Source organism: Phaenicophaeus curvirostris, chromosome 2 (assembly GCF_032191515.1).
Source record: "Phaenicophaeus curvirostris isolate KB17595 chromosome 2, BPBGC_Pcur_1.0, whole genome shotgun sequence".
Classification (NCBI taxonomy): Eukaryota; Metazoa; Chordata; class Aves; order Cuculiformes; family Cuculidae; genus Phaenicophaeus; species Phaenicophaeus curvirostris.
Window position 1 is genome coordinate 62,131,553 of NC_091393.1, and position 26,334 is coordinate 62,157,886.

At 38.8% G+C, this 26,334-nt stretch overlaps 1 protein-coding gene across 1 annotated transcript; it reads left to right on the forward strand.

The window, feature by feature from the left end:
* Nucleotides 1-1,650: 1,650 nt before the first annotated feature.
* Nucleotides 1,651-25,746, forward strand: CEP43 (centrosomal protein 43). Its single transcript, XM_069852244.1, has 12 exons — nt 1,651-1,782; nt 6,652-6,705; nt 8,533-8,587; nt 9,134-9,222; nt 11,053-11,187; nt 11,948-12,031; nt 16,679-16,887; nt 19,464-19,573; nt 20,841-20,909; nt 21,645-21,684; nt 22,940-23,033; nt 23,492-25,746. The coding sequence occupies exons 1-12, from the start codon at nt 1,699-1,701 to the stop codon at nt 23,564-23,566; spliced, it is 1,098 nt and encodes a 365-aa protein (XP_069708345.1). The 5' UTR covers nt 1,651-1,698; the 3' UTR covers nt 23,567-25,746.
* The last annotated feature ends 588 nt before the right edge of the window (nt 25,747-26,334 follow it).

The window sequence follows — 26,334 nt, forward strand, 5'->3', positions numbered from 1 at the left end:
CTTCTTGTGGTGAGGGGCCCAAAACTGAACACAGTGTTTGAGTTGTGGCCTCATGAGTGCTGAATACATGGACAAAATCACTTTCTTGGTACTGCTGGCCACACTGTTTCTGATACAGGCCACGATGCCATTGGCCTCCTTGGCCACCTGGGCACACAGGTTCATTGCGTTTAAGTGTGCCAAGAAGCACCGGGAGGGAAAAGCAGGAGGAATAAAGGGGCTGAGCGGTGGCTCACAGCAGAGGGGGAGGCAAGCAGCTCATTCAGCCATTAACACTGCCCCACAATTTTAAACTTCCCACCCTCTGCTCTCAGCTGCCCATCTGCGCTGATACAAATAGTTACTATTACAAAATGCGGAATATTTTTTGACTTAGGCTGAAGTAGAGATAAGTTTCATCTAAGTGATTGGATTTTTTGAAAGATAGACAGAATGTCCCTCTGATAGCACGTTTTCTTTCCAACAGTGTGTTTCCATACACTGTTCATTCTTTGGAGATGATAATGTCTTCTGTGATCTGTGCTGAACAGATATTTCTTCTGTAATCACCTCTGTTTGGGGTCTCTCCCCATCTCTAATGCAAGGTCAGGCAAAGCTGGCTCCAAAGGTCCAAATTAGCAAGAGTTTTAACTGTGGTGAAGTTTGTAGTAACATTAAAATTAGTCCTTGAAAAGTAATAAAATATGCATAAAATTGCAGGGAAAATTGAGGCATACTTATATAAATGGGAAATACATCCTGTCCTGCTCTTGCCTCGCTGCACATGATTGATGGAGATTGTTCCCTCGTGTTGTCTAGGCCTGATTAAAGGATGCTTGCCTTCTAAAACACCAAAAAGTGTCTCAGAGTTTATATGCTGGCATTTGCGGTATCAATGTTAGTCTTGTTTTGCAGTGCACTAGGGATTTTCAGTCCAAGGCTGCTGAATTAACACTTGGCACTCTGAAAACTGAGCCCAGGAAGAGAGCTTTAAGTTTGTTTGTTTTTTTTTTTAATGATGCTTGCTTTCTAAAAAGCCAAAACTCCAGTTCTGGAATCCTCAGCACAAGAAGGATATGGAGCTGTTGGAACAGGTCCAGAAAAGGGCTATGGAGATAATCCAAGGGCTGGAGCACCTTCCATATGAGGACAGGCTGAGAGAGTTGGGGTTGTTCAACCTGGAGAAGAGGAGGCTCCAAGGTCACTTATGCTGGCTGACCTTCCAGTAGCTGAGAGGGCTACAGGAAACCTGGGGAGGAACTGTTCATAGAGGTGTGTAGTGATAGGGCTGGAGGCAATGGCTATAAACTGGAAAGGGAAAGATTTAGACTAAACATAAGGAAGAATTTCTTCACTATGAGAGTGGTGAGGCACTGGCACAGGTTGCCCAGGGAAGCTGTGGCTGCCCCATCCCTGGGGGTGTTCAAGGCCAGGTTGGATGGGGCCTTGGGCAGCCTGGGCTGGTGGGAGGTGTCCCTGCCCATGGCAGGGGGTTTAGAACGGGATGATCTTTCCTTCTAACGCATCCGCCGCTAACGCCGCCCCGCGCTTTTAAACTCCCCGCGCGCGCGCTCGGCCCCGCGGTTTCCGCGCGTCCGCAGGCCCCGCCCCGCCCCGCCCTCCGCCTGGGGTCGCGGCCCGGGGGGCGGGGCCTCTGCCGGCGCGGGTGGAGGAGCCGGCGTTGGCCTCGCGCCAGAGCGGTTGTCAGGGAGAAGCAAGATGGCGGCGGCGGAGGAGGACACGGAGCTGCGGGACCTGCTGGTGCAGACGCTGGAGAGCAGCGGGGTGCTTAATAAGATCAAGGTGAGTGTGTACCCAGGGCGGGGGGGAGAGCCTCTCCTCCGCGCGGGTCGGGGAGGCTGAGGCTTTGCGGGCTTCGTCCCCACTGGCTGCGCCTCCAGGTTCCCGGCCTGGCGGTGTTGCCCGCTCCGCCCCGCGCCGCTCCATGCGGGGCAGAGACGCGGGGAGAGGGAGCGCAGCGCCTGGCACGGCGCGGCCGCTAGAGCTGCTGCCAAATCGTACAATCATAGTATGGTTTGGGTTGGAAGGGACATTAAAGATCATCTAGTTCCAACCCCTCTGCCATGGGCAGGGACACCTCCCACCAGCCCAGGCTGCCCAAGGCCCCATCCAACCTGGCCTTGAACACCTCCAGGGATGGGGCAGCTACAGCTTCCCTGGGCAACCTGTGCCTGTGCCTCACCACCCTCATAGTGAAGAAATTCTTCCTTATGTTTAGTCTAAATCTTTCCCTTTCCAGTTTATAGCCATTGCCCCTGTCGGGGGAGTGGAGTTTCTCGTCGGTACAACCCTCCATTCCCCCTTGAAAATTTCAAGCAGGGGTCCTTGAGGGTCGCTGTTTAAGCATAGTTCTTTCTGAGCGTGGGTGGCTTGACCTGTGTCTTGGAGGCTTGGTAAACCTGGGAACTCTAGGGATGTTGCCTGCCTACAGGGGGAAGAAGATATATGGAAGATTCTGAAGTTCTTTCTATTTGGGTTCTTCTCTAACATTTATATTTGAAGACCCATCCTCTTGTACCAAGTGAAGAAATAAAGCTGAGCCTTGTCTAACTGTGATGGGCTAGAATGTGTTCTATAACCTCGTCTGTCTCCTTTCCCACTCTTGTTTCCTGAGCTACAGGATTAGTCTTCTTTTTTTTTTTTTTTTGTTGGACCTCATACTTGCTGAATCTGAATATCCATAGCTTCTGAAGTTCTTTATCATATATTCAGGTTCTTTTCAAGAAAAATCATGAGAAGTTCATGAAAAAAAGGCCTGAAATCCCCACATTGTGCTGAAAATTAAGCATTACAACTTACAGAGCTTTTATATCATGCTTTTTGAGGCACAGTAACATTGGACTCTCACACACTTACAACACCTCTTTATGCTTTTAGCATAACAAACCTGTTTGTTATAAAAGAAGGGCTCTGGAAGCCGTTTTAATGCTCTTTGGTGGTGAGTGCCCTTGTGTGTGGTGGATTGGGCTGGCAGGAGTGGAGTGAACACTACTTCTGAGCCTGTGGAGTAGCCTGAGCTTGAGTCACGAAGGATACAAAATTGGTTCTGTCAATGCTTGCTTAAATTAGAAGCTTCCAGCAATAACTGTTGTGTATAGCAAAGAGCCAGGCAGATATGTAAGCTTAAGAACTGCTGCGTTCCCTTCCAAGCCATCAGAGTGGCAGTTTTGAGATGCCAGCTAACTATGAGTTCTGGGAGCTCTTGAGATGGTTCCCTGGGAAAAAGGGGAATGCAGTTCTTAGTAAGGGAGCTGTTTTCCAGTTCAGTACTTCAGATACACGCAAAAGGCTTTGTGTTTATAGGGATGCTGCCTGATTGTGTAGGGATGAGGTCAGGGAGGCCAAGGCGCAGCTGGAGCTGAACTTGACAGGGGAAGTGAAGACCAACAAGAAGGGCTTCTACAGGTATGTCAATCAGAAGAGGAAGGTTAAAGAGAACAAGGAACCTTTTTGCCTCAGTCTTCACTGACAACTGCTCTCCACGCCCCTCCTGGGTCATGGGACAGCAAGATGCTGACCAGGAGGGTAAGCCCACTCCCACAGTAGAGGAGGGTCAGGTTTGTGACCTCCTGGGCAACCTGAACTTATATAAGTCAATGGGACCTGATAAGATCATCCCAGAGTCCTGAGGGAATTGTCAGATATGGTTGCCAAGCCACTCTCCATGATATTTGAAAAGTCATGGCAATCAGAAGAAATCCCTGGTGACTGGAAGAAGGGTATCATTATGCCCATTTTTAAAAAGGGTAGAAAAGACGACCCTGGGAACTACTGATCTGTCAGCCTCAATTCTGTGCCTGGGAAGATCATGGAACAGAACCTCCTAGAAGTTATGCTAAAGCACATGGAGGATGAGGAGGTGATTAATGGCAGCCAGCAGGGCTTCACCAGGGGCAAATCCTGTATGACCAACTCAGTAGCTTTCTATGATGGGGTAGCCACAGCAATGGACACAGGTAAACCGAGGGATGTGATCTATCTGGACTTCTGTAAAGCCTTTGACACGGTCCCCCACAACATCCTTCTCTCTAAATTGGAGAGATACGGATTGGAGGGGTGGACTATTTGGTGGATAAGAAATTGGTTGGATGGTCGTATTCAAAGAGTGATGGTCAATGGTTCAAAGTCTAGATGGAGATCCATGACAAGTGGTGTCCCTCAGGGGTCTGTACTGGGACTGTTTAATATTTTCATCAGTTATATAGACAGTGAGATTGTTTGCGCCCTCAGCAAGTTTGCAGATGACACCAAGCTGAGTGGTGCAGTTGTCACACCAGAAGGATGGGATGTAATCCAGAGGGACCTGAGCAGTCTGGAGAAGTGGGTCTCTGAGAACCTCATGAGGTTCAACAAGACCAAGTGTAAGGTCCTATACCTGGGTCAGGGCAATCTGCAGTTTCAGTACAGGATGGGAGATGATGTGATTGAGAGCTGCCCTGCAGAGAAGGACTTGGGGGTGTTGGTTGATGAGAAGCTCGATATGAGCTGGCAACATGCACTCACAGCCCAGAAGGCCAACTGCATCCTGGGCTGCGTCAAAAGAAATGTGGCCACCAGGTCAAGGGAGGTGATTCTGCCCTCTATTAGGGTGATTTTTCCTTTGCCCTCAGCTTTTTTTATTATTGCTTTTCAGTTTTTCCTAATGAACTTGAGATTTACTGCCTTAACCTCACACAGATTCAGGTGTATGATTCCATATCTAAATTAGATGAGATTTTGCGAGTATCTTGCTATGATCTGAGCAGTATTCACCTCAAAGGGTGAAAGTCAGCGTGTTGGAATGGTGTAAACCTTCCTTGTGGAGATAATATGGAAGTACTTCAAATTTGTTGTGATGCCCTCATGAGGGATGGAGGAATTGGAGGGCTACTTGCCTGTGGATAGGCTTTTGGGTGGCATTCTAGATGATGCAGGTAAGCCAAAAGGAGATTTACTAAATGCCACTGGTATTATCTTCTGTTGATGAGGTCCTGACCTTATTGGGCACTAATAAAAATATAAGTTGAACCTGCTATTCATGGGAAATAACAACACCTGGGAGAATATGGCGTCATGTCATTAAAAAAGAGGAGAAGAGGAAAAAAAGCTTTTTTGTCTGTATTTAAAAGCCTCAGAGTTGAACCTGGAGAAGTGAAGCAGGCCAATAGTCACGGTTATGTGAAAAGGAATGACAGTTGTGCTACTGTTCTGGACTCTTAATGGGGTTTACCCCTACACATATATAATGGCTGGTCTTTTATTTTGAACAGTTGTAATAGCCAGTCTGTTTCACAAATGCTTTGTTACTCGTGGTCTTATGTAAATATATTTGGTTTCTGTGGCATCAGTGGAAAAGAAAGTCAGCTTTGCAACCGCTGAAAGTTTTTTGTACTGAGGTAAGGCTAAATAAACAAGTTGTTAGCTGTTGGTCCTGAAGTTGAATGTAAACTGATTTTGTAAGAATAGTATTTGAATTAGTGGGTTGTAAGAGGATTTGATGGTTGAATAATTTACCCCAGCACCTCTAAAAAAATCACTGCAGCGTCAGTATAGCCATTGCATACAATTGTGATAAAGATTTTACAGTACTTCTGATGGGGAGTCTGTTGAACTCTTTTTGAATCACTTTTTGCCTTTTAAAGGGTGCATAAAGAGGGTTATGCTTAAAAAAAAAAGTGTTTATTTTACTGTTCCTGTGAAAAGTTGTATTTTTTTATGGGAGGGACCAGCTACAGGGTAATACATGTTTAGTTACCTTTTGTAATACACGTGAAAAAATCCAGACACTCCATTTTGCTTTTGTTCTTAGTGATGGAAATCAGCCTTTCTTTAAAAGCTTGTTTTCTTCTTTGCTCTTGAGAAAACTGTCATACTGAGTAATACTGTCTTTTATGGTTTATAACTGCAGTGTTATGTACTGGCTATTTCAAAATGTTAGGTTAAGAATTGAAGTGGCAAACCGCTTGATCAAATGTGATGTATGTTGCCCATGTGATATACTCAGTGAAAGTAATAGAGAAACTGTAGTGGTTTATATATTTCTTTTTAATAGGCAAGGCTTAAGCTTAAGCATTCAGAATAGTCCTTAGAAGAATTCTGATCCTTGATTCTAAGATATTCAAAATCAGTTAGGTAAAACCTCTCTACAGAAGTATTTGAATCGCTAGAATCATGCTTTCTTTTCCTTGGGAAATTCTGTTTCTTTGAGTGTGATCTGATAAGAAATAGTAGGAACTTGTATATCAACATTAACTTTTAAAAATATGTTATCACAAGCTATTTGTTCATGTTTCCAGAGCAAACTGTGAATGAAGGGTAGGTGTTTCAAAGCTGCCTGAAAGAGATGAATTTTTAACTCTTGGAAGAAACTAATAGGAGATAATGTAGGTAATTTGGAATCCTTTTGTGTATGAAGAAATAATTTAGGAAGTCTTTTATCAAATCTTCACCCTCACATTCTTGTTCTGGGGCTGAGAACTCTTCTTTCTCAGCCACAAGTCACATTGCTTGTAATCTCCAGTGTCTTAATTGCACTGAGTAGATTACAGTCGATGCAAAGTTGTTTGAGGAGAAACAAATAGCTGCTAAGCTACTTGCTGGCTCTTTGCATTCTATTTGCATAGGGGAGACAGTGCTTGTAGAAACACCATTTTTTTTTTATATATTTGGCAGGCAGAGTTGCGAGCAGCTGTTTTTTTGGCATTAGAAGAACAAGAGAAAGTTGAGGTAAGAGAACCTTGAAAAAGTAACAAGTATCAGGATGCTGATTTTTTTAAAATGTAAAATTAAATATAGTGGCTTTAATACTTTCTATTTTTGAAATGTAGTAAGAGCATTAGGTATTACTGCGTGATACTTGAAGAACACAAAGCTGGACTATTGGGATGTTTCCTCATGTTTAGAAACAGGAATTGTTACACAGTCTTTTGAAAATGTAGGTTTAAGTAAACCTAACTAAATGTCTTTTCCATCAAATACTACTTCAAAAAGAAAAAATCTAGTTGACTAATAAGATTTCATCAGAATGACGTGTTTTGAAATGTAAAATATTAGTGGGGTTTTTTGACAAGACTTGTAAAAGCAATTTGGTGCAGTACCTTGTCAAGTATGCTGTTGTTTTTGGTATTTCTCATAAGGATGTTGCAGGCTTACTTAAAGATAATTTCCTTATGCTTAAAGAAGAATTCTAAATTAAGAGATGCACTAGGTACTGGTACCTTGTCAATATAATTTTATTAAGGGTATGTGGTACTAATGGGATTAACAATACTGCTGTGGTATGCAGACACTACTTTTCTGACCCCTTCTACTACTGGCATTGCCTTGTTTCCTATGTCTTTCAGCTTTCTAGAACTAGAGGAGAGAGGATGCTGCTATGTCCAGGCTCTATTTCAAAAGAGTAGTGGAAAACTGTCCTATTCCTCTATTGGTTAGATGGTTGTACCCTTTCTAGAAAACTGCACAACCGAAACAGACATTATTGTGACATTAGTAAGGAGGAAAAGTAGTCATTCTCTGGTATGAGATTCTGTGTTTCAGAAATTGAATATAAGATTGCTGAAGAAGACAATGGAGGAGTTCTATAACAGAACAGTGTCATCTCTTACGAGAAGCTTCCGCATGTTATAAAGTACCCAGAGGACAACCTCTCCTCCTCCCCTATCCCAGATGCTCTGAAGACTAATAGGGCTGAAGAGAGATTTGCTACAGTTCACCTTTTTTTCAAATGGCTTAAATGTGTCTTGATAGTTTGATTTTACACCATAGGGACGCTGAAAATACATTAACACTTAGACTGATCTGAATTCCTGACTATTAAGCAAATTATATATTTTTTTTTTATGCAGTGCTTTCTTGTGGAAGTGTTTACAACTATAGTAACAAATACTTATAGCAGATCCTTTCCTTTGAGTTAGGTTCTCACCCAGGATATTTTGGTATGTTAGGAATTACATTTAGTATTCATTTAAAAAAGCCTTGAACGATTTTGACAAACCCAAACGTAGTTCATTGATTTATCTCTGCTTAAAAATCAAAATCAGAGAGAGCAAATCTAACAAGAGAGGAAAGCCATTTTCTTAATATCTTTGAATTTTTTTTAATTAATGGAAGATTAGTATTAATTTGTGAGCGACTAATTAGCATAGTCCACACTTTGTCTAGATGACTTGTTATTTCCCATTTTTTAAAAAGTGGGACTGAATTTCCTTAAACAAACTTGGCACTATATTAGAAGAGCAATTTGGGAAGTGAATGATTTAACTTACCTTTTTAATCATTAAGTAAATAAAAAGTATACTATTAGGAATTTTGGTGAAATTACTCTAGCTCTGTAGCTTTTATAATAGAAATACTGAGACAATTTGCCTGAGTAAATCTATGGCTCTGCAGCTTTTACTTGTAGATAGTAGTAGTTCAAAGGTAGATTTTGAAGAAGTGAAATACGTGTGCCAGGCATCATCATGGAACTGAAATACCAACTTGCTATGGTTTTCAGTTTCTTGCTACTAGGGGGATGGTGTTAATCACTGTTTGGTTTTTGCTTTTTGACAGAATAAAACACCTCTGGTAAATGAAAGCTTGAGAAGTTTTTTAGGTACAAAAGATGGTAAGTTCTTTAATTATTTTGAGAAGTATACTAAACAGAAAGGGAAATGAAGGATTAAATCTGTGAATCTTATTATTAACAGTACAGTCTTCATGACTTAAAGGAGTATTTTATTCCTGTCAAATATTATAGTTACTACTTACTCAGAATAGCATTTAATCTATATTTTTTTGAAGTTAGTATTGTTGAAATTAAATTTTTAACTGAGGTCACTAATGCATTTAAATTATTATTTCATTATGAGTTATAATTATGCTAACTCTGAGACATTCTAGATCACTAAAAACAGTAACCAGTGAAAACTTGTAGTAGAAATACAATAGGGAACACAAAGGAGACTGATTTAAATGATTCTTGTACAAAGGCCAAGTTAGAAATTGGAGAACTGATGTACCAATTACCTATGTAGTGGTAGTTTACTGAATGTCTGAATGATGTTTCTAAGTGTTGAATCAGTGTAGATGTTCATACAGAAACCATATCAGTGTTAAATCTCTGAAGTAACAATTGTTTCTGTTGTATTTTTACTTCTCATTTCCTTTTTAGGTCGCTTGGTAGCAGGCCTTGTTGCAGAATTTCTACAGTTTTTCAATCTTGATTTTACATTGGCTGTTTTTCAGCCTGAATCAAGCACAGTAAGATATAATGTTTTTATCTGTATGCTATGCTGATTGTTTGGAGTGCACGGCAATGGATACAGTAGAATCAGTAGATTTAAGCTCTTTGTTTGTGTGTGTTCTAAAAATTTTTTCTATGTAGCCTGTAAAAGGTACTTATTGCCATAAAGACACATATTCCAGGAATGTGTATTAATATGAGTATTCATGTTATAAGAAAATGAATGTTTGTTAACCTGTTAAATTTGTATTAACAAATTAATAGTTTTTGACAAATCATATAGCAGTTTATACAGCAAAATACTCCTGCAACATTTTGTCAGTATTTTTACTGTGTCATGGTATTAAGTTAGTATTGTTCCATGAAAATTAAAATAATGTCAGAAATCTACTTTGAGAGCAGTGTCAGTGAAACAAAGGACTTTGCGCAGGTGCACAAGACCAAAAGTGATTGAATAGAATAGTTCAGTTGGAAGGAATCTACAATGATCATGTAGTGGAACTGATTGCTTTTAGGCTTTTGATACTGAGTTTGAGGTGTTTCATTACCTTTGTCCCTTTTTATCTTTTTATATTATTGTTAATAAAAAACTTGGGTTTGAAACAGGTCCATTCAACTGAAGAATCTGTCTTTATATCTCAAGTACTTATTTTTTACTCTTAGTATCAGTTTAAATAGTTATTTTACTAAAACTCCAACTTTGTTGATTAATTGACTTCTGTTTCTCAGAAGTTCGGGTTTCTTTTTGGGGGCTTAATCAAAGAAAATCCCATACACCCTTGTCCTTTGCCAAATAACCTTAGCTACATATGTTGCCCTGGGACATGCCTATGCAAAGATTCATGTTCACTCTACCAAATAGAAACATGCATGCTTTTTGTCTTAATGCCACTCACTCTTGGGAGCAGTGCTTTGTCTGCCTTGTGAAGGCACTTCTTTCTCTTTGAAACACGCCCTTCTGTTTTCTGGTGAAATCATCTTTTTTGCCTATGCTTGTTTGAAATTTGGCCAGAGTTAAGCAAGTTGTTCAAGACTGCTGTGTATAGTGCTGAAAGATTTGTCCCCCTCTACTGGCTTCTGTCTCTGAGCAGTCTAGCATATTGTCTCTTTATCCTCCATGTTTCAGTGTGCTTGACTAGTGGTGGCTTGCTTTTGTGTTTGCTTGACCAGTGTTTTGATAGCAAGTGTCACTAAATTCTAGGACTTAAAGACAAACTGGCACCCTCTGCAGTATTGTCATTCTGAGGTTGTTCCAACCAACCTGTGTTTGCTGCAGCATTGTGCTTCTGCTATAATGGGAAGTTCAGTTTTTAAAAGTATTTTTTCTTAAATTTTTTTTCCTGTCACATTTTTTGGCTGGTACTGAGTTACTTTCATCTATGTTTCTGTCCAAACCCTTGGTTTTTTTAAGTGAAACAGTCTGAAAGTAAGCATTGACCTTTGCTGGTGTACTTCTGTATGCACAGGAATGGGGACTCTCCATCATCCATGAATTTGCTGGAACCACTGGCAAGGTGTCCTAAGGTCCACTTTTAAATACGATAGGCTAAAGTTACTTCACCATATAAGCCCTGAAATCCTGAGGCATGCTAGCAATGAATATTTAAAACAACTTTGAATGCACTGTGATAAGTTCAGATGCAGATCAGAAGTAAATGATGCAATAGATTATTATTACTTTAGTCCACGTGCAAGAGGAATTCTTAACTAATCACAGTTTAGTCAAAATATTACTGCATTAAATAAGACCAAAAAGCTTTAGGAGTTACATTAAAACATATGTTGTGTTTTCTGACAGTTATTTCTGTGTTATGATTTTTCTTGTTGTTGTTATGTCCCCCTACCAGCTAAATGGCCTTGATGGTCGAGAAAACTTAGCTCGAGATATGGGAATTATAGAAACAGAAGGTACTGTGGGAGGTCCTCTGTTGTTGGAAGTTGTTAGAAAATGTCAGCAGAAAAAGATTTCGGGCAATGGAGAAGTACGTAGTATTAACGTGCAATTTCTTTCTTCATATTTTTTTGTTCATATTTGTTTCAATGATGAAAAATAAACTGAAATTAAGAAAGTTTGGCTATTTTAGTAGTATACTGTTTCAAGTCTGTTTTACGTTATCGCTTCAACATAAGTTATCAGAAAACAATCCTAAAAGATAAAAATTATGACTATTCTAGTACTTTTAATGCCTCACTAGTACTCTTTAATATTTTGCCACAACACAGTAAAACAGAGAGTGAACCCAAATAAATAACACAACTGTCACTTCCTTTCTAATTCCTAGTACAGTTTGACAACGCATTTAGCTGTGCCTATTTTCTTTGGCGTACTTATAATTTTATTATGACCTGAAAAGCTGATAATTTGTTTTGTTACAAGCTTTTAATCTGTTCTGAAAACTTATGTATTTAAAACTGAATATGTGACAGTATTGAACTACCTGAAGGCAATGACAGTAATATTTTTATAAAGTATATAATTAATTTATCAGTTAAATGAATTTCAGCCAATAGCATCTGATTAGTCTTTGTCGTGACTGTGGCTTGAAAGAAAATTGTCTGCACGTTTAGTGCCCCAATGAAAGCTTAAATTCAGAAGTAGTTGTCATAGATTTCCTAGCGTAATATCACGGTACTACAATTTGCATGCTGTGTGAGTGAGGATGGTAGCCTTGTTTCTTGTTGGATTGTGTTATGACACAATTCCCATGTATTTTTAATAAGTGTTTATGTGAAACTTCTTAGGTGGCTTTAGTTCTAAGTGACAGCCTGTGCCCTACATCAAAATCATCTGATGGAAGATCAAGTACGCACTCTATACCAAATAAGGTAAGTTTGTTTATATACAATGAAAAGGTATACAATATACGTGAAAAGTAAGAGAGAACTTCTATGAAACTGCAGATGTGATGCAGGACATTTAAGTATATGTCAAAGTCCTGTACTTTTCCATCTTGGTAGGTGACAATGCATATACAGAGTCTCTGTGAGAGAGATAGTTTGGAGCAAAGTTGTCTGTTTATGGGGCAGCTTGCTGATTGCTGCTTAGGATTGGTAAAGTGCTAGGATATAACTTTGTGTCGAGGCCTGTGACCTTCTTTACTTCCTGTTTGGCACAAAAGCTGCATTAACAAACATCTTCCAGGCCTCTAATAGTCATTTACGCTTGATTGAAGTGGAGCAAGAGATTGAGAGTTATGGCAAAGTGTGGGGCATGATTATTTAAGCCTCCTTTCCACAAGAAACCAGCTACTTACTGCACGCTGTTTAAAAAAAAAAAAAAAAGGTAAACCAACCCTGATTCAAGTACTAAAGTTTGTTCAAATTATTGATGTAATCTGATCACATAAAAAGTTTTAGTGAGGTTTAAGTTATGCCTGGAAACTCTGCTTTAGAGAAGGTATTGTAGAGCACTAATAGTCATTTCTCTTCTTTAAATTTATAACAAGAAAAAACGACAGTTCTTTTATCACAATTCTTTGGGCCTGTACACTTTTTTGGTTCTGTTTTACAGAAGTGACTCTGTATTGCAGTTTGTTGTATTCTTTATGTTGAGGTTGTCAGAATTCCTTCTCGGGTGGCTCTCTACTATTTAGATATACTAGTCTTTAGATGCACAAGCTTCTCCTATTGACTCACTTCAGCTTAATGGTGATTGTGACTGATCCAAGCAACAGTGGTGTTACAGCCCACTCCTGACACGAGTAGTGTTAGGGTCCACCCTGACCTGCACAGTAGGAAAGGGGAGGATAAAAAGGGTTCTTTTGATATCTGCATGGCAAATCAGAGACCAACAAACCTCCCAGGGTAAATTCAAATGTAGTATTTATTTTTTTGACACAGCTAAAACCACAAAACAGATACTTGGGTGCACTCTGAATTGCAACTCAGAGTTGCAAAACCAGATCCTAGTCTGTTCAGATCACGGTCTTATTTTTCAGATCGCAATCTGAACACAGCCAAAGTTGTTAAAACCACAGCACAACTCTGATTTAATCCTATACATCATAGTGCCAAGGAAAAATGAAGGTATGGTAAGACAGGTCAGAGAAAGAAAATTAGCACCACTCTAATGGGTCACAGCAGTTCCTCAGGAAAATACAGTCCATCCAGCGGCAGCTCCTCCGGCAGCAATTCTTCAGGAACATGTGGTGCAGGAATTCTCTTTAGGGCAGTCCTTCCTCAGGCCTGTTCTGTGCTGAGGTGGGCATGTGCGCTGAGCCTTCTTGACAGGCACTATTTATAAGGCAAGTCCATGCCCTATTAGCATTTGAGGGGTGGTCTTGCTGTGAAAGGTCTCAAACTGGGACGTGCGCAGAAGCTCCTTCAGGAAGGCTCTCAAATTGAAGATGGGGGCTCCTGGGATGTTGGCAGTTCAACAGACCCTTACCAGAAACAATAACCTATACCTGAACCCTTCGGGGTGCACGTGTGCAATCAGGTGTGGGAGGGGAGGCAGCACCTGCTTATACAGAATAAGGAGAGAGGATAAGGAGAGAATAAGGCTGAGAGAGAGAAGAAACAGAAATAATGGAAGGAAGAAGAAAGAAGGTAAGGAAAAGACGATGGCACAGGTGATCAGACAATTATCAGAAGCTTGCTCAACTGGTACAACTATGAACCAGAGCAATAGCTAAGTGAACCAGTAGAAATATAAATCCAGCAATCAAAATATTTTCACAAATAACAGCACAGAAGGCTGATACTACACCTCTTACCCTTGTTTTTCTATCCCTTGGAGGAGTAGCCCTGGTAAACACACGTGGCTCCAATTAGGATCCATAGGACACATGCTGTAATTTTGGAGCACTCAAAAGAATGCCATTTCCTGATCTTGAATTCTTGCAAAAATTTTAAGGTTGAATTTTGTGACCAGAATCACATTAGATCAGATAAATTTTAGGAGTATTAGGAAACTCGATGCACCATTTCACACTCAGCTTAATCATGTGTGAAGCCTCATAATAACCTGGTCTTTCCAAAGGATGAAAGTTCAAATCCCAAGGATAGAGCTCACAAAACAGTATGGTGATGTTGTCTTCAAAAACAGTATGTTTTACCACTGCTCTCTTGTTCCTAGTTAAGATCGGTGGATCTGGTTCTTGGTTCCTGAGAAGCAGTAATGGCATTAACAGAGAACATACAGATTCCTTGGAAAAGGAAGCATTCAAATTGGGGAAACTGTTGTTGAACCAAAATCCATAACACTGGTCTTGCCCACTGTACAATGATAGTTACAGAAGTTGCATTGGTCATGTTAAATGCAAATCAACGGGTGTTAACGAAATATCTCAGCCCACCTTGAGCAGCAGAGGGCGTAGCAGCACACATCGCCTCATCCATGTGACGCCATTGTGGATCCTTTAGTTCCCCCTGAAAATGAAGAAAGAAAACTGTCCAAACAGGACTGATTTTAAAAGGAAGGACCAAACTAATTAAGGGGCTTTTAGAGTAAGAGGTGCCTTCCCAGTCATTGGGCGGCTCACCAGGGCAGGCTGTCATAGACAATATTTAGTGAAGTCCTCCCTCTCTTCACAGAGTAAGATATCTTAATGGGACTGCAGTTCTTGAATTGTTTGGTTTTTTGGTTTTTTTTTTCCTGGTTCTCTTCTTGGTAAAGGCAGGATGGAAGAATATTCTGTCTGTGCAACATACTTAGCGTAAAAATAATGCAGGAAGAGGATGTTTTAGCTAGTCCCAGCTGGAGCAAGGTGGAAGTTACCTGAACAGTCTAGATTTCCCAATTGAAACTTGAAGTTCTCTGGTGGTTTCTCAGCAAACCTGTGAGCTGAACCAGCTCTTCCTGTGACTTGGCAACCAACAGATGTAACATAGAAGGGAGAATGCTAGGAGATATCAAGACCACAGCTCGTGGTAGCAGCAGAGAATGATTTAAGTGCAAGTGTGAAACCACACTCTGACTTACCTTATTAACACCATTAGTCTGAAAACTGTGGTAGGCATATTGCTTTTTGAACCCTTAGCCATAGTTTACCTGTCACTAAAATTTGAGCTTCACTTTAGTAAAACTTTACGATTTATGAATTCAAACAAAGACCAGCTGTTGTGCTTCTAGTTTCTTAGATGATATTGCAGCCTCTCGTTCCCTTAGGGCCCAACTCAAAAAAGCAGTTGTAATTACTTTTTAATTCTAGTCAGAATATCACTAAGCTTTTAATTATCAACAAAAATTTTGTTCCTCTAGGACATTGTTATCCTCTAGGATAACAATTAAAATATTGTTGTTCTTGCCACTTACAGGTATAAGTACTTTTTCTTGCCTTAGAAGAACTGAACTGCTGCCTGCAATTCAGTGTGGTTCTGTAACCGAGATATAATGACCTTGGTAGGCCTTCTTCAACTTTCATGACACATAGTTTGAATATTTTACTTCAGCCTTCTGAACGAGTTAGTGACTGATAAAGAAATACTTGGGACAGTGCAACCCAGATACTGGTTATTTGGATTAAACAATGCTGTTGGTTTAATTTCAGAAGTGTTGCTCTTCTTGGTGTGTATGATGGAAGCAAGTGAAATAAATAGATCTTTTCTCTAGCTTAATTTTAATAAGTCTCGAGGAAGATAAAAATTGCTGTACTGCTTGCTAAGTAGCAAGATGCTATTATTTAACAATAAAAATCCATTTTTTTCACAACAACTTGATTCTCTAGGTAAATTTGAATATTGTTCCTTGGGCTATGAAGTTTTGCAAGGATATGGCTTGAGCTGTATTATTTGGTCTTAAATTTAGCACATAGACTAGTCCTTTCAAGCTGTAGGACTGAGCTGTAAGTATGATACAAAGACTGAAAGTTATGTACTTTTAAACATCTTGTTTGTGTCATTTTTGGGTTTAGTATGTGGAGGGAGAAGATGTCATTAACTTCAGTTATGCTTACTGCTTTAAAATAAACAGTTATATTGTAGAGATTACTACTTAATATGGAAGTGAGAGTAATTTGCATGGGTTTAAATTGATTTCTTTTGAAGAAGACAACTGTGACTAACAATACTTATTTACAGATAAGTTTCAGTAACACTCATGAAGCATGTGACTTTCAGTCTGTAAAACAAACCAACCTCCCTCTATTCAAAGCTAGGCTGTATTTATCAGTCTGTATAATTTCCTTATTTGATGACCAACATCTTTTAAACTAGAGATGATCTAGATAGCAAAGCAATGCAGAGGGTAGAATAAAAACTTTTAATGGCAGCAACAGGAAAGAGCACTTCCTTTCTAAAGTGATAAAGCAAGTTTTTTTTCTCTTGTGTGATTCTTGAAGATACTAATAAGTTCCTGAGAGGTACTAATAAATTTGAGCTAACTTTTTAAAAAATGATGGTAGATGTATATTATATGTTGTGTGTTTATTTTACCACTTACGTATTATAAGGCATTAGTCCACTTTATATGAATTTTCTTTGAAACAAATTACTTATTCATTTCAGTGAGGGCTTTTTTCTTTATCTTTCAAGACTGCTGAAACCACTCAAAGTGATACAAGTGTCTCCTCAGGGGAAGCAAGCAAAAGAAGCATTCATTTTCTGGCTAATGAAACAAAACTAGATCTTCAACTAGAAAACAAAGACTTAAATACCAAAGAAAAGAGTGTGGATGAAGATGATGTAGAGGGAGATTCTTTTTTTGATGATCCCATACCCAAACCAGAAAGAACTTATGGCTGGTAAGTAATATGAATGCTCTACTTAGAGGTTTCTTTTGTCCTTAGTATGCTTGCAGACCTTTAAGGGCTAGATGATGCTTCAATGTGTCTGTTCTAAGAAATGCACACTGTCATTTGGGATCTGCGTGTATCATATGTGGGGAAAAAATGTATTCCTTTAAGGTGTCTCAGATAGATTGTATCACGTCCCTACTCTGTTTCTTTGGTGGAATGAATGTGTATGAGGCACAGAAATCAGTGTTCCTTCCTGCAGCACCGCTGCAGTGGTGATCAGTACTAAAGGAAGTTGACAATGACTGGGGTAACGCTTTAGATATCTGATGGCTTTGTAAGGAGTCCAAAAAGTCTGGTGAATGTGTAAACTGGTTCCATAAACTGTAAGCATAAGGAAAGCTTTCTCACATCTGAGTGTTTCCTCTTCATGCTGCAGCACCTCGTGTGTGTTATTCTGTATTTATTATTATTTCTGCATGGATCAATTTTGCAGACACTTCTGAAAGAAATACTCCGTGGAGCCTGTTGCATATAAAAAGTAACATTTGAACGAACTGAACTAGCGACTTTGCTATAAAACCAGGAGACCCTATCTCTGTGTTATCATCTTGAGTTATCTTCACACTTAGCTTAGATATCTCTATTGAGAAATGCTGCAAGAACCTTTCATGGTGTTCTTTTGCCATGGTCCACTAATCAGACAATTGCTCTAACTTAGTAGTGGTTACCAGTAGAGGTTGCAGAAGGATTTGAAAATCAGTTTGACAGTAGCTCCCCTCATGGTTATTTATTTCCCACAACTATGTCACTAACAGGCAGAACAGGATAAACTTCTTTGTAACGTTACCACTACAGACAATGCTTACCCTTGGAATGGGGTCATTCTGGTACAGCATGAAGAAACCACACCGGGTAAATTAGGTCTATTTCTAGTAAATCAATGGACTGTTTGAAAAAGGTTATATACATCCTACTAAAGCTGTATTATAAATAAAGAGCAGATTTTTTTTTTCCTCCTTGAAGAGCAGTGATTTTTCTCTGGAAAATATAGTGTGTTACAAATAATCCTACTATGGCATTTATTTTCTCTTGTTGGAAATATCAAGATTAAAACTGCATCTGAGTGCATTTACTCCTGCTTACTCAAGAGCTCATTTAACTAGCCTTTAATGACAGCTTAACCATCATAGCAGGTGGTTGTGTTGCCATAAAATAAGTTCAAATGATAAGTTGGAAAAAGTGGAAAAACTTCTGGATAATGCTACTTACCAATGTCTTATTGTTTGAGTGTGTTCATATGACAAGAAGGGAAATTAGTTTTGAAACTGGGTAAACTGGATTTCTTTAAAAAGACCATCAAGAAAAAGCTTCTTAATTATTTAGTAAAGTAAGAATTTTTTTGTAGAGAAACTTCCTCCAGAAAAAAATTATTTCCAAATTATGTTTACCTGTGGTAGAGTCACAATCTATCAAGTAGTTCTTTGTACCTCACGATATTGTTGCAATGTAGGTATTATAGCCATGTTCCACAGTAAGGTTTGCCGAGTATGCTAATAATAAATGAGCTAGCGTCTAATTATGACTGAGCTCTCTCTGCTGAGTCTTTTGCTTTTACCCTCCCGGCAGCTTCTCTAAAGGAGAAAAAAGAACATATTCTTCAGGAGGAATTCCTTTGTAATATGTTATGCTAGTGTGCCTAATTCCTAAGGGATGGGTAAGTAGGAGAGGCACCAGAATTACTTGGTTTGCAAAAATGTGAATTCTTTATGGAAGCTTTGTCCATTGCTGTAAGAAGGGTGCATTAGAGAGGAAGGGAGCAAGCAGTTACAAAGGACAGAGCAAGAGATGCTCCAACCTCTTCATTGCCCCTAGGTCTTTTTTAATATGTGGTGGTATGCTGGATATTTTGGTGATACAGATAAAATTAATGATTCAAATGTTGTCCATTACTAATAGAAATGGATTCACAGTAACAAAAAGTTCTGGTGATACTAAATGTGAAAATATTGATCTCTCTTTAATAGCGTTTCTCCAGCCTTTACTTGCAAACAGTATTTGAAATAAAGTCTTTAAAGATATGAATGAAATAGGTAGTAGCCAAGTGAACTTTCAACACATAATGATGAGATCTATCTTGCTATAACTGAGCTTTTCATTCTGTGAACTGACTGCCCTTAGGATTAATAGTTTCATCAGACATAGTCTTTTAGCTGTAAAACAAACTGAATTTTGATTTACATCTGAATTGTTTTTTGACTATGTTTACATGTGGGGATAATGAAAGGCCCCTTGATAAAAACAGTGATAACGGTGCAGGAGCTGTCTGTGAAAGTGGGTAAGCAGATGTCTTTGCCTAGGTGAGAAAATGGCTTTCTTACTGAATGTCTTGTTTGGCACTTGTGCCAGTAAGCTGCCTAATGTTTTTAAGATTACAGAATCGATAGGCCTTTCCCCTTGCTCTTTTTGCTGTTAAAAAAAAAAAAAGGTTCTAGTTTTGTGACAGTTCAGTAAATAATAGCAAAGAAAGTCACTATGCATATTTTACAACACTGTGGACTACTTATTTATATGATTTGTTTTAGGAAAACTGAAGCTAATAAACCAGGAGGTCTAGCATCGCTTTCTGATGCACCGCCCCTAAAAAGTGGATTAAGTTCCCTGACAGGTGCACCTTCGCTAAAGGAGCCTGATAGTAAGTTTTCATTTTTTTGTGTTTTGATGAATGTAGGAAATCTTCCCTGTAATCCAATGTAAATGTCATTAAATAGCCTGGATGTGGCCCCCTTCTGATTGTGATGTGCTTCATAGTAACGTTTTTTCCACTGAGTGGTCCCATACTGGTTTTGTTATATTATGCTACTGTTGGGGTATCTTATGTTGTGGAGTATGAAACACTTATCTGTACTCCTTCTTTTTGTGTATATAAAGCAGTTTTCAGGAATATAAAATTCCACTGCTCAGTTTTTAATTGAAATTGTTACTCTTTTTTGTTATCTTGCATTATTTGCACAATTTTCTAGGGTATTTACTTTCATTTTGTAAAGCCTGTTGATGAATAGTGGGAGATTGTACCTGTTTATCACTCATGGTTTTAAATGTTAGCAGAGTTCAGACCTGAAAATTTAATATAATACCACCGTACTATATTATAAAATTAAAAGGCTACTCTACCCAAGTTGGGGCAGCCCCCTGTATCAATACAGGCTAGTGGATGAAAGGATTGAGAGCAGCACTGCCAAGAAGGCCTTGCGGATACTGGTGGATGAAAAGCTAACAATATGCATATGCAGCCTAGAAGGCCACCCATACCCTGGGCTGCATCAAAAGAAGCTTGGCCAGCAGGTCGAGGCAGGTGGTTCTGCCACTCTGCTCTCATGAGACCTCACATGGAGTACTTTATCCAGCTCTGGGGCCCGCAGTACAGGAAAGACATGGACCTGTTGAAGCACCACAAAAATGATCAAAGGGATGGAACCACCTGTTCTGTGAAGAGAGGCTGAGAGAGTTGGGGTTGTTCGGTGTGGAGAAGAGGAGGCTCCATAGAGACCTTACAGCAGCCTGTCAGTACCCAAAGGGGGCCTGTGAGAAAGATGGAGATGAAATTTTTAGCAGGGCCTTTTGCAATAGGACAAGGGTAGTGGTTTTAAACTAAAAGAAGGTAGCTTCTGACTAGATAAAAGGAATGAATTTTTCACAATGAGAATGGTGCAACCTGGCACAGGTTGCCCAGAGTGGTGGTAGATGCCCCATCCTTAGAAACATTTACAGATTGGATGGAGCAGCCTGATCTAGTTGAAAATGTTTCTGCTCATTGCAGGGTGAGGTGCACAGATGACATTTAAGGTTCCTTCTAACCCAAAGTGTTCTGTGACTCTATGAAAAGAACACTTGGTATGTTTAAGTGGGATCTTATTAGAGAATCACAAGTAGGATTTCTAATAGAAATACTTTTGTTACAGATTTGAGTAGAAACTCTGTTTCGAAAGACCTGCGGTTGGTGAATGCAAAACTGGGATCACTAGAATTAGGCAAGTAACTGCTAAACACAAATAAGCTCTGATATGTTTAAATGTAAGTTTTGGCCCAACTTCTTAGAAGAATCTGAGACTCTGAAATACACATATTAACATGAAATCTTCAACTTCTGCTTCTGTCACTGTTTTACACAATTGGGAAACTTACTGGAGTTAAGAGCAAGACCTGATCTGAAGGAATATAGAAAAGTGAAAACTAGTGTCTTTTATATGGAGTAGTATTTTACATGTGCAGCAAACTTACATTCATTCTGTGCCCATGTTTGCTAATATCAAGTGATATTTTTTTTTTGCCTGGGTTATGAAGAAAAGAGAAGGCTTGTATTTGCAGCAAAAGATAGCCAGGCAAGTCCTACAGTTTCTCAGTGGAGTATTTATTTGCACTCAACACCTTTGAAAGTTGCCTTGAAAGCTTGAGGAGCCATGTGAAGATGATGCGACATAATAAGTATCAGGTTTTTTCTCTCAAAATAAAGCCTCTGAATATTTGTCTTCAGCGATGTAGTCAACATCATGCAAATGTATGTTCAATTTCAAAACAGTTTGTGTAAATGAAATTGACATGAATTAATGACAAACATAAACGCATTCTTTTCCTAATTTGCACAAGTAATCTAATCTACTCCCACTTCTGCTGACCATCAGTGTATTTTGATGCAGGAACAGATTATTTTTTATATTTCCTGAAGAGAAAACTTGTTTGATTAATACCTTCTAAAAATTATTTAGGAAATGGAGGTGACGATGAGTATGCTGATGACTTCAACAGGTAAGAGTGATGATATTGCTGTAGCATAGCTTTTAGTGCATTGTAAGCATGTCTTTTGGCATATTTGAATTATTTCATAATGTTTCAGCTCGTCACTACTTCTGGAGTAAACTTTAGTGTGCTGTATTAATACATGTAGTTATAAATAAATAAATAAAACCTTTTTGTGTAAGGGTTATTGAGTTCCTTAGAAACATGGTGCTAACTTTAAGATGAGAAATTATTGCTTTTGTGGAAGGCTTTTTTTTTTTTTCTTCCTGAATCATGAACTTAGTGTTTTAAAACTTAAATTAATACTATTAGTCAATGAATATGGTGTATGCTAAAATATTCAGCTAAAAAATCAATCATCGTGAGTAGGAGTAATAAAATATTTAACAGCCTCATATTTATGATGTGAAGGTATTGATGTTGAGCTGGCGATGTGTGCTCACAGCCCAGAAGGCCAACCATATCCTGAGTGGCATCAAAAGAATTGAGGGAGGTGATTCTCCCCCTTCTACTCCACTCTTGTGAGACCTCATCTGGAGTCCTGTGTCCAGTTCTGGAATCCCCAACATGCGAAGGATGTGGAACTGTTGGAATGGGTCCAGAAGAGGGCTAGAAAGATGATCAGAGGCTGGAGCATCTCTGCTGTTGAGGACAGGCTGAGAGAATTAGGGTTGTTCAGCCTGGAGAAGAGAAGGCATTGGGGGACCTTCTAGCAACCTTCCAGCACCTGAAGGGTGCAAGAAAGCCAGGGATGGACTATTTACAAGGGCATGTTTTGATATGATATGGGGGAATGCCTTTTAAGTTGTAAAGGGGAAGATTTATATTAGACATTAGGAAGAAATTCTTCCTGATGAGGGTGGTGAGGCTCTGGAACAGGTTGCCCAGGGAAGTCGTGGATGTCCCATCCCTGGAGGTGTTCAAGGCCAGGTTGGATGGGACTTGGGCAGCCTGATCTAGTGGGACATGTCGCTGCCCATGGCAGGGGGGTTGGAACTGGATGGTCTTTAAGGGCCCTTCCAACTCAAACCATTCTATTATTGTGTTGTAAACTGCAGGATTGTGTAAGTATTTATCAGTATTTATCATGAGCTTATCTAGGTAGAGACCTTTTAGTTGTTATATGTTTTTAGTAACTTCATATTTAACTTGATAGGAAGTGAAATCCAAGTCAAGTATGAGATAGAAAGTGAAAATGACCGTAATACCTTGGTGTTGAGAAGCATAGTCTTATTTCTATTTCTTTGATTTTCTTTCTCTTTAGTACTAGTCATCGTTCAGAAAAAAGTGATATCAGTATTGGTGAAGAAATAGATGACATTTCTGTGGGAACAGAAGAGTCGAATACCAGTGATAAAGTATGGTTCTTTGAAAGTTGTTCTTCTTGACATTCTGCTGTTCTTGTCTTGACTTTTTTTTTAACCTTCCATGAAGGAATGTTCCATTATCATGGGTTCCTAGGATATATCTTACGGTTGTGTTATTTATGTTGTGTATTTTTACACCTAGTGTTCCTGCTATGTTAGATCGATTGATCTATCTAGTGATTAAAAAAACCCAAACAAAAACACCCCACCCCACAACAATTGTTCTGTAACATAATTCGTTGTCTGTTTTTAGGCATGTAAAATGTGTTTGAGACTGGTCTAGTATACAGCATAGCAGTGTCTTATCCCTATATCTCAAGATCTGTCTGAGCATCTCCCAAAGAAGTTAGTCATTGAAAGAGCTGAAAGGATGGCATGCTATATGAAAGACTACAAAAAACAATACTATTTCCATGAGTTCTGAGTTTGTAACTTCATTTATTTTCTAGCTCGAATGCATCACACAAGACCTTACGATTTCTCAGTTAAGTGATGTTGCGGACTATCTAGAAGATGTGGCATAGAATTGGACAGCAAAACTGTTTCATTGTGCTGGACTAGAAGACTGCTGTGGACCGTTGATTTCAGACAATCACTTTTAACTGGAATGTCCACTCCCTATTTGTGCCTTGTGTTTCAAAAAGACTGTAGGTGGAGAAAGCTTTTAAATATTCTTGACAAGAACTAAATGAAATAGTGTGTTCCCATTTGAGTCTGATCTCAAAATTATTTGGTTCAGGCAAACCTTTTACAGCAAGAGGTAGATTTTCCAAGCAGTGTGTCCATTGCTGGCAGTGGGCATAATAAAAAGCAATTGATTAGAGAACATCTATAGAGAGGCTTGTGGCTTTATAATGAACCTGTACTGTTATTTTAACAGTCTGCATTTTTTTTTAAAGATAACCAAAGCAAGAACCTTCAGAGGTACTGGTTCAACTCACGCTTCTTTAACACAGTTCTGTCAAATCAGCATGTAATACGTGTTTATGGTAACTCTAGCCACAATACCTGATTTCTCCAAACTTACTTGAAACTGCTGGTTTTCAGACTCTTCTGAAAGTTGGACTTTTTTCTTTCATTTTTTAAGAAGGCATATCAAGTTGAGAGTATCTAAACTCTCAAATCTAAATATAGCTAAATTTAGCACTAGTCTTAACTCTGAATATTCTTGTTTAAATATGTATGTCACACCATTGATGTTAAGACCTAATCTGTTTTTATACATGATGATTTCATTGATGTTATCTGTTGTTAAATCACAAAATGTAATTTTGTAAAGATCCACAAATAATTAACTAAATCTCCTTGGGTTTTCTTAAGTTTTTAACTGTGTGGTAATGGTTTGTGGAGCTTTTATTTTTGAGAGCTCTTCACGTGCTGTAAGCTTACTTTCATTCTTGAAAATCCTTACCATGTGAAAATGAGCGCCAAGAAGTGAAAACACTGTCTGTTTCACATTCTGACTGCTGTACAGAATTAAATCTAAATATTTAAGAACACCATAACAAAGGCATTATGGACACTAGCTGGGAGCAGATTCTTGTATTTTCATTACATTCTTGCAAATCAGGATCAGTAATAGAAACACTGACAGTTCTTTAATGATACTGTTGTACATGGCTCTGCTCTAATATATAGGTCATGGACATTTGTAATATTGAAAAAAGACTTCAAATTGTGCACTTTCTGAACATTGTGAACACATTTGGAAAATATACATGTACGTGAATATAAATAACTTAATTTTTTTTTTTTTTTAGAGTTTTGTAATTTTTTTCAGGAATGCTGTTGGCCTCTCAGCAATGATCAGCACAGTGGAAGGTAGCATGCTAAACTAAAGCCATTGGATAAGCATATAGAGCTGCTACCAGCATTGAATGCTGACTTAAATCTCTTTTTGCACTGGGCCAGCTGGCATGGAGCAGTGCTAAGAAGTTAGCCTTGTACAGTACCTAAGTAATTTGAGAGGAGAGAGGAAATGTGTGCCTTTTATTTACGTGCACCCCAAAATAGCCAGCAAAAAAGTATCAGAATATTAAGTCATGGTGTTAACTTCTAACATTGTGCCATATTGTAACAGCCAAACACAGAGGAGAGTTGTTCACCCCCAAAAAATCAAATGTGCCACAGACTTCAAACAACAACAGTGTTGTAACACGTGATACATCCTGTATTAGAGTATTAGAGTTCTACTAAGTATGAGGGAACCTGTGCCTCAAGGTAGTATGTGTGAAAAGTTTTGTTTGGCTTGCCTTTTTTTTTTTTTTTTTTTAAGAGCAACAATGTGTCTGAAAGAAATAAATTCTACTTGAATACCTGGGAACAATTGAAGACGGATAGAATAATGTAGACAGTGCTGTTTGATTTTGGTTTTATTTTTTTTACATGTCTTGAGAAAACATTTTCCATTGCCTGTTAGGTGTAGGATATGTGGCAATTTATCATACCAGATGAAGAAAAACTTGATTAAATGATTTCTAATTGCATTTGAAGATGTGTCCTTTTAAATAACCAATTGGATATTTTAAGTGTTAACAGCAAAATGTTCTGTTACCTTGGGGGTTAATTGGAGACCTTACCCTTTGGCTTTTATTTAAAAAAAAATGCTAAAAAGTGTTAAGTCTCCATGCTGTTCCTCCTGTGCGCTTTACTGAATTGTGTATAATAATTCAAATTGCAAAATAAAGCGGTTATGCTGGCTAAATTGTATTATTGCTATTTCATATATTAAAATATCTTAACATTTAGGAAATTCAGGAAACACGTTAGTTAATCAACGTTAGTCCAGTGTGCATTTGAGAATGTGTGCCTGCTTAGGTTCCTTCCAAGCCCAAAGGAACTTGCAGATCTGATGGTGAATTCTAAAGACTGATTAAGACCAGACTGAATAGGATTACTGGGTATGAGTCTGAGTTGTCAGATGGTTTATGATTCAACAGATGGAAAAGAAAAAATCCAATCTTGTTTGGCAATGTTTTGTCTTGTTTACTATTGTTAGATTTACTTTAAACTTGTCTGACAAGCTAAGCTCTCCTGAATGCCCAATTTGCTGTATGTTACAAACCATATTGTTCAGTATTTTACATTAGGCTTCTCCTCAAAGGGCCTAATGCAGTTGAATACCAAACCTCTTACCTGTGTGTTAACAAATAGAGCCCTGGGAATGTTCTTGTCTAAGCATTCTTCTGTATGCCTTTTCCCAGATACCTCTGTGAAGAGAAAAGGAAGCATCTGAGGGGGACACTTAGAACTGGTCTATGCGGTTCTATACCAACTAGGTCTGGTTAGAAGC

Coding starts and splice junctions, on each gene's coding strand:
- CEP43 (XM_069852244.1), top strand. CDS start 1,699: ATGGCGGCGGCGGAGGAGGACACGGAGCTGCGGGACCTGCTGGTGCAG. Junction 1,783..6,651: donor GGGTGCTTAATAAGATCAAG/GTGAGTGTGTAC, acceptor TATATTTGGCAG/GCAGAGTTGCGAGCAGCTGT. Junction 11,188..11,947: donor AGATTTCGGGCAATGGAGAA/GTACGTAGTATT, acceptor GAAACTTCTTAG/GTGGCTTTAGTTCTAAGTGA.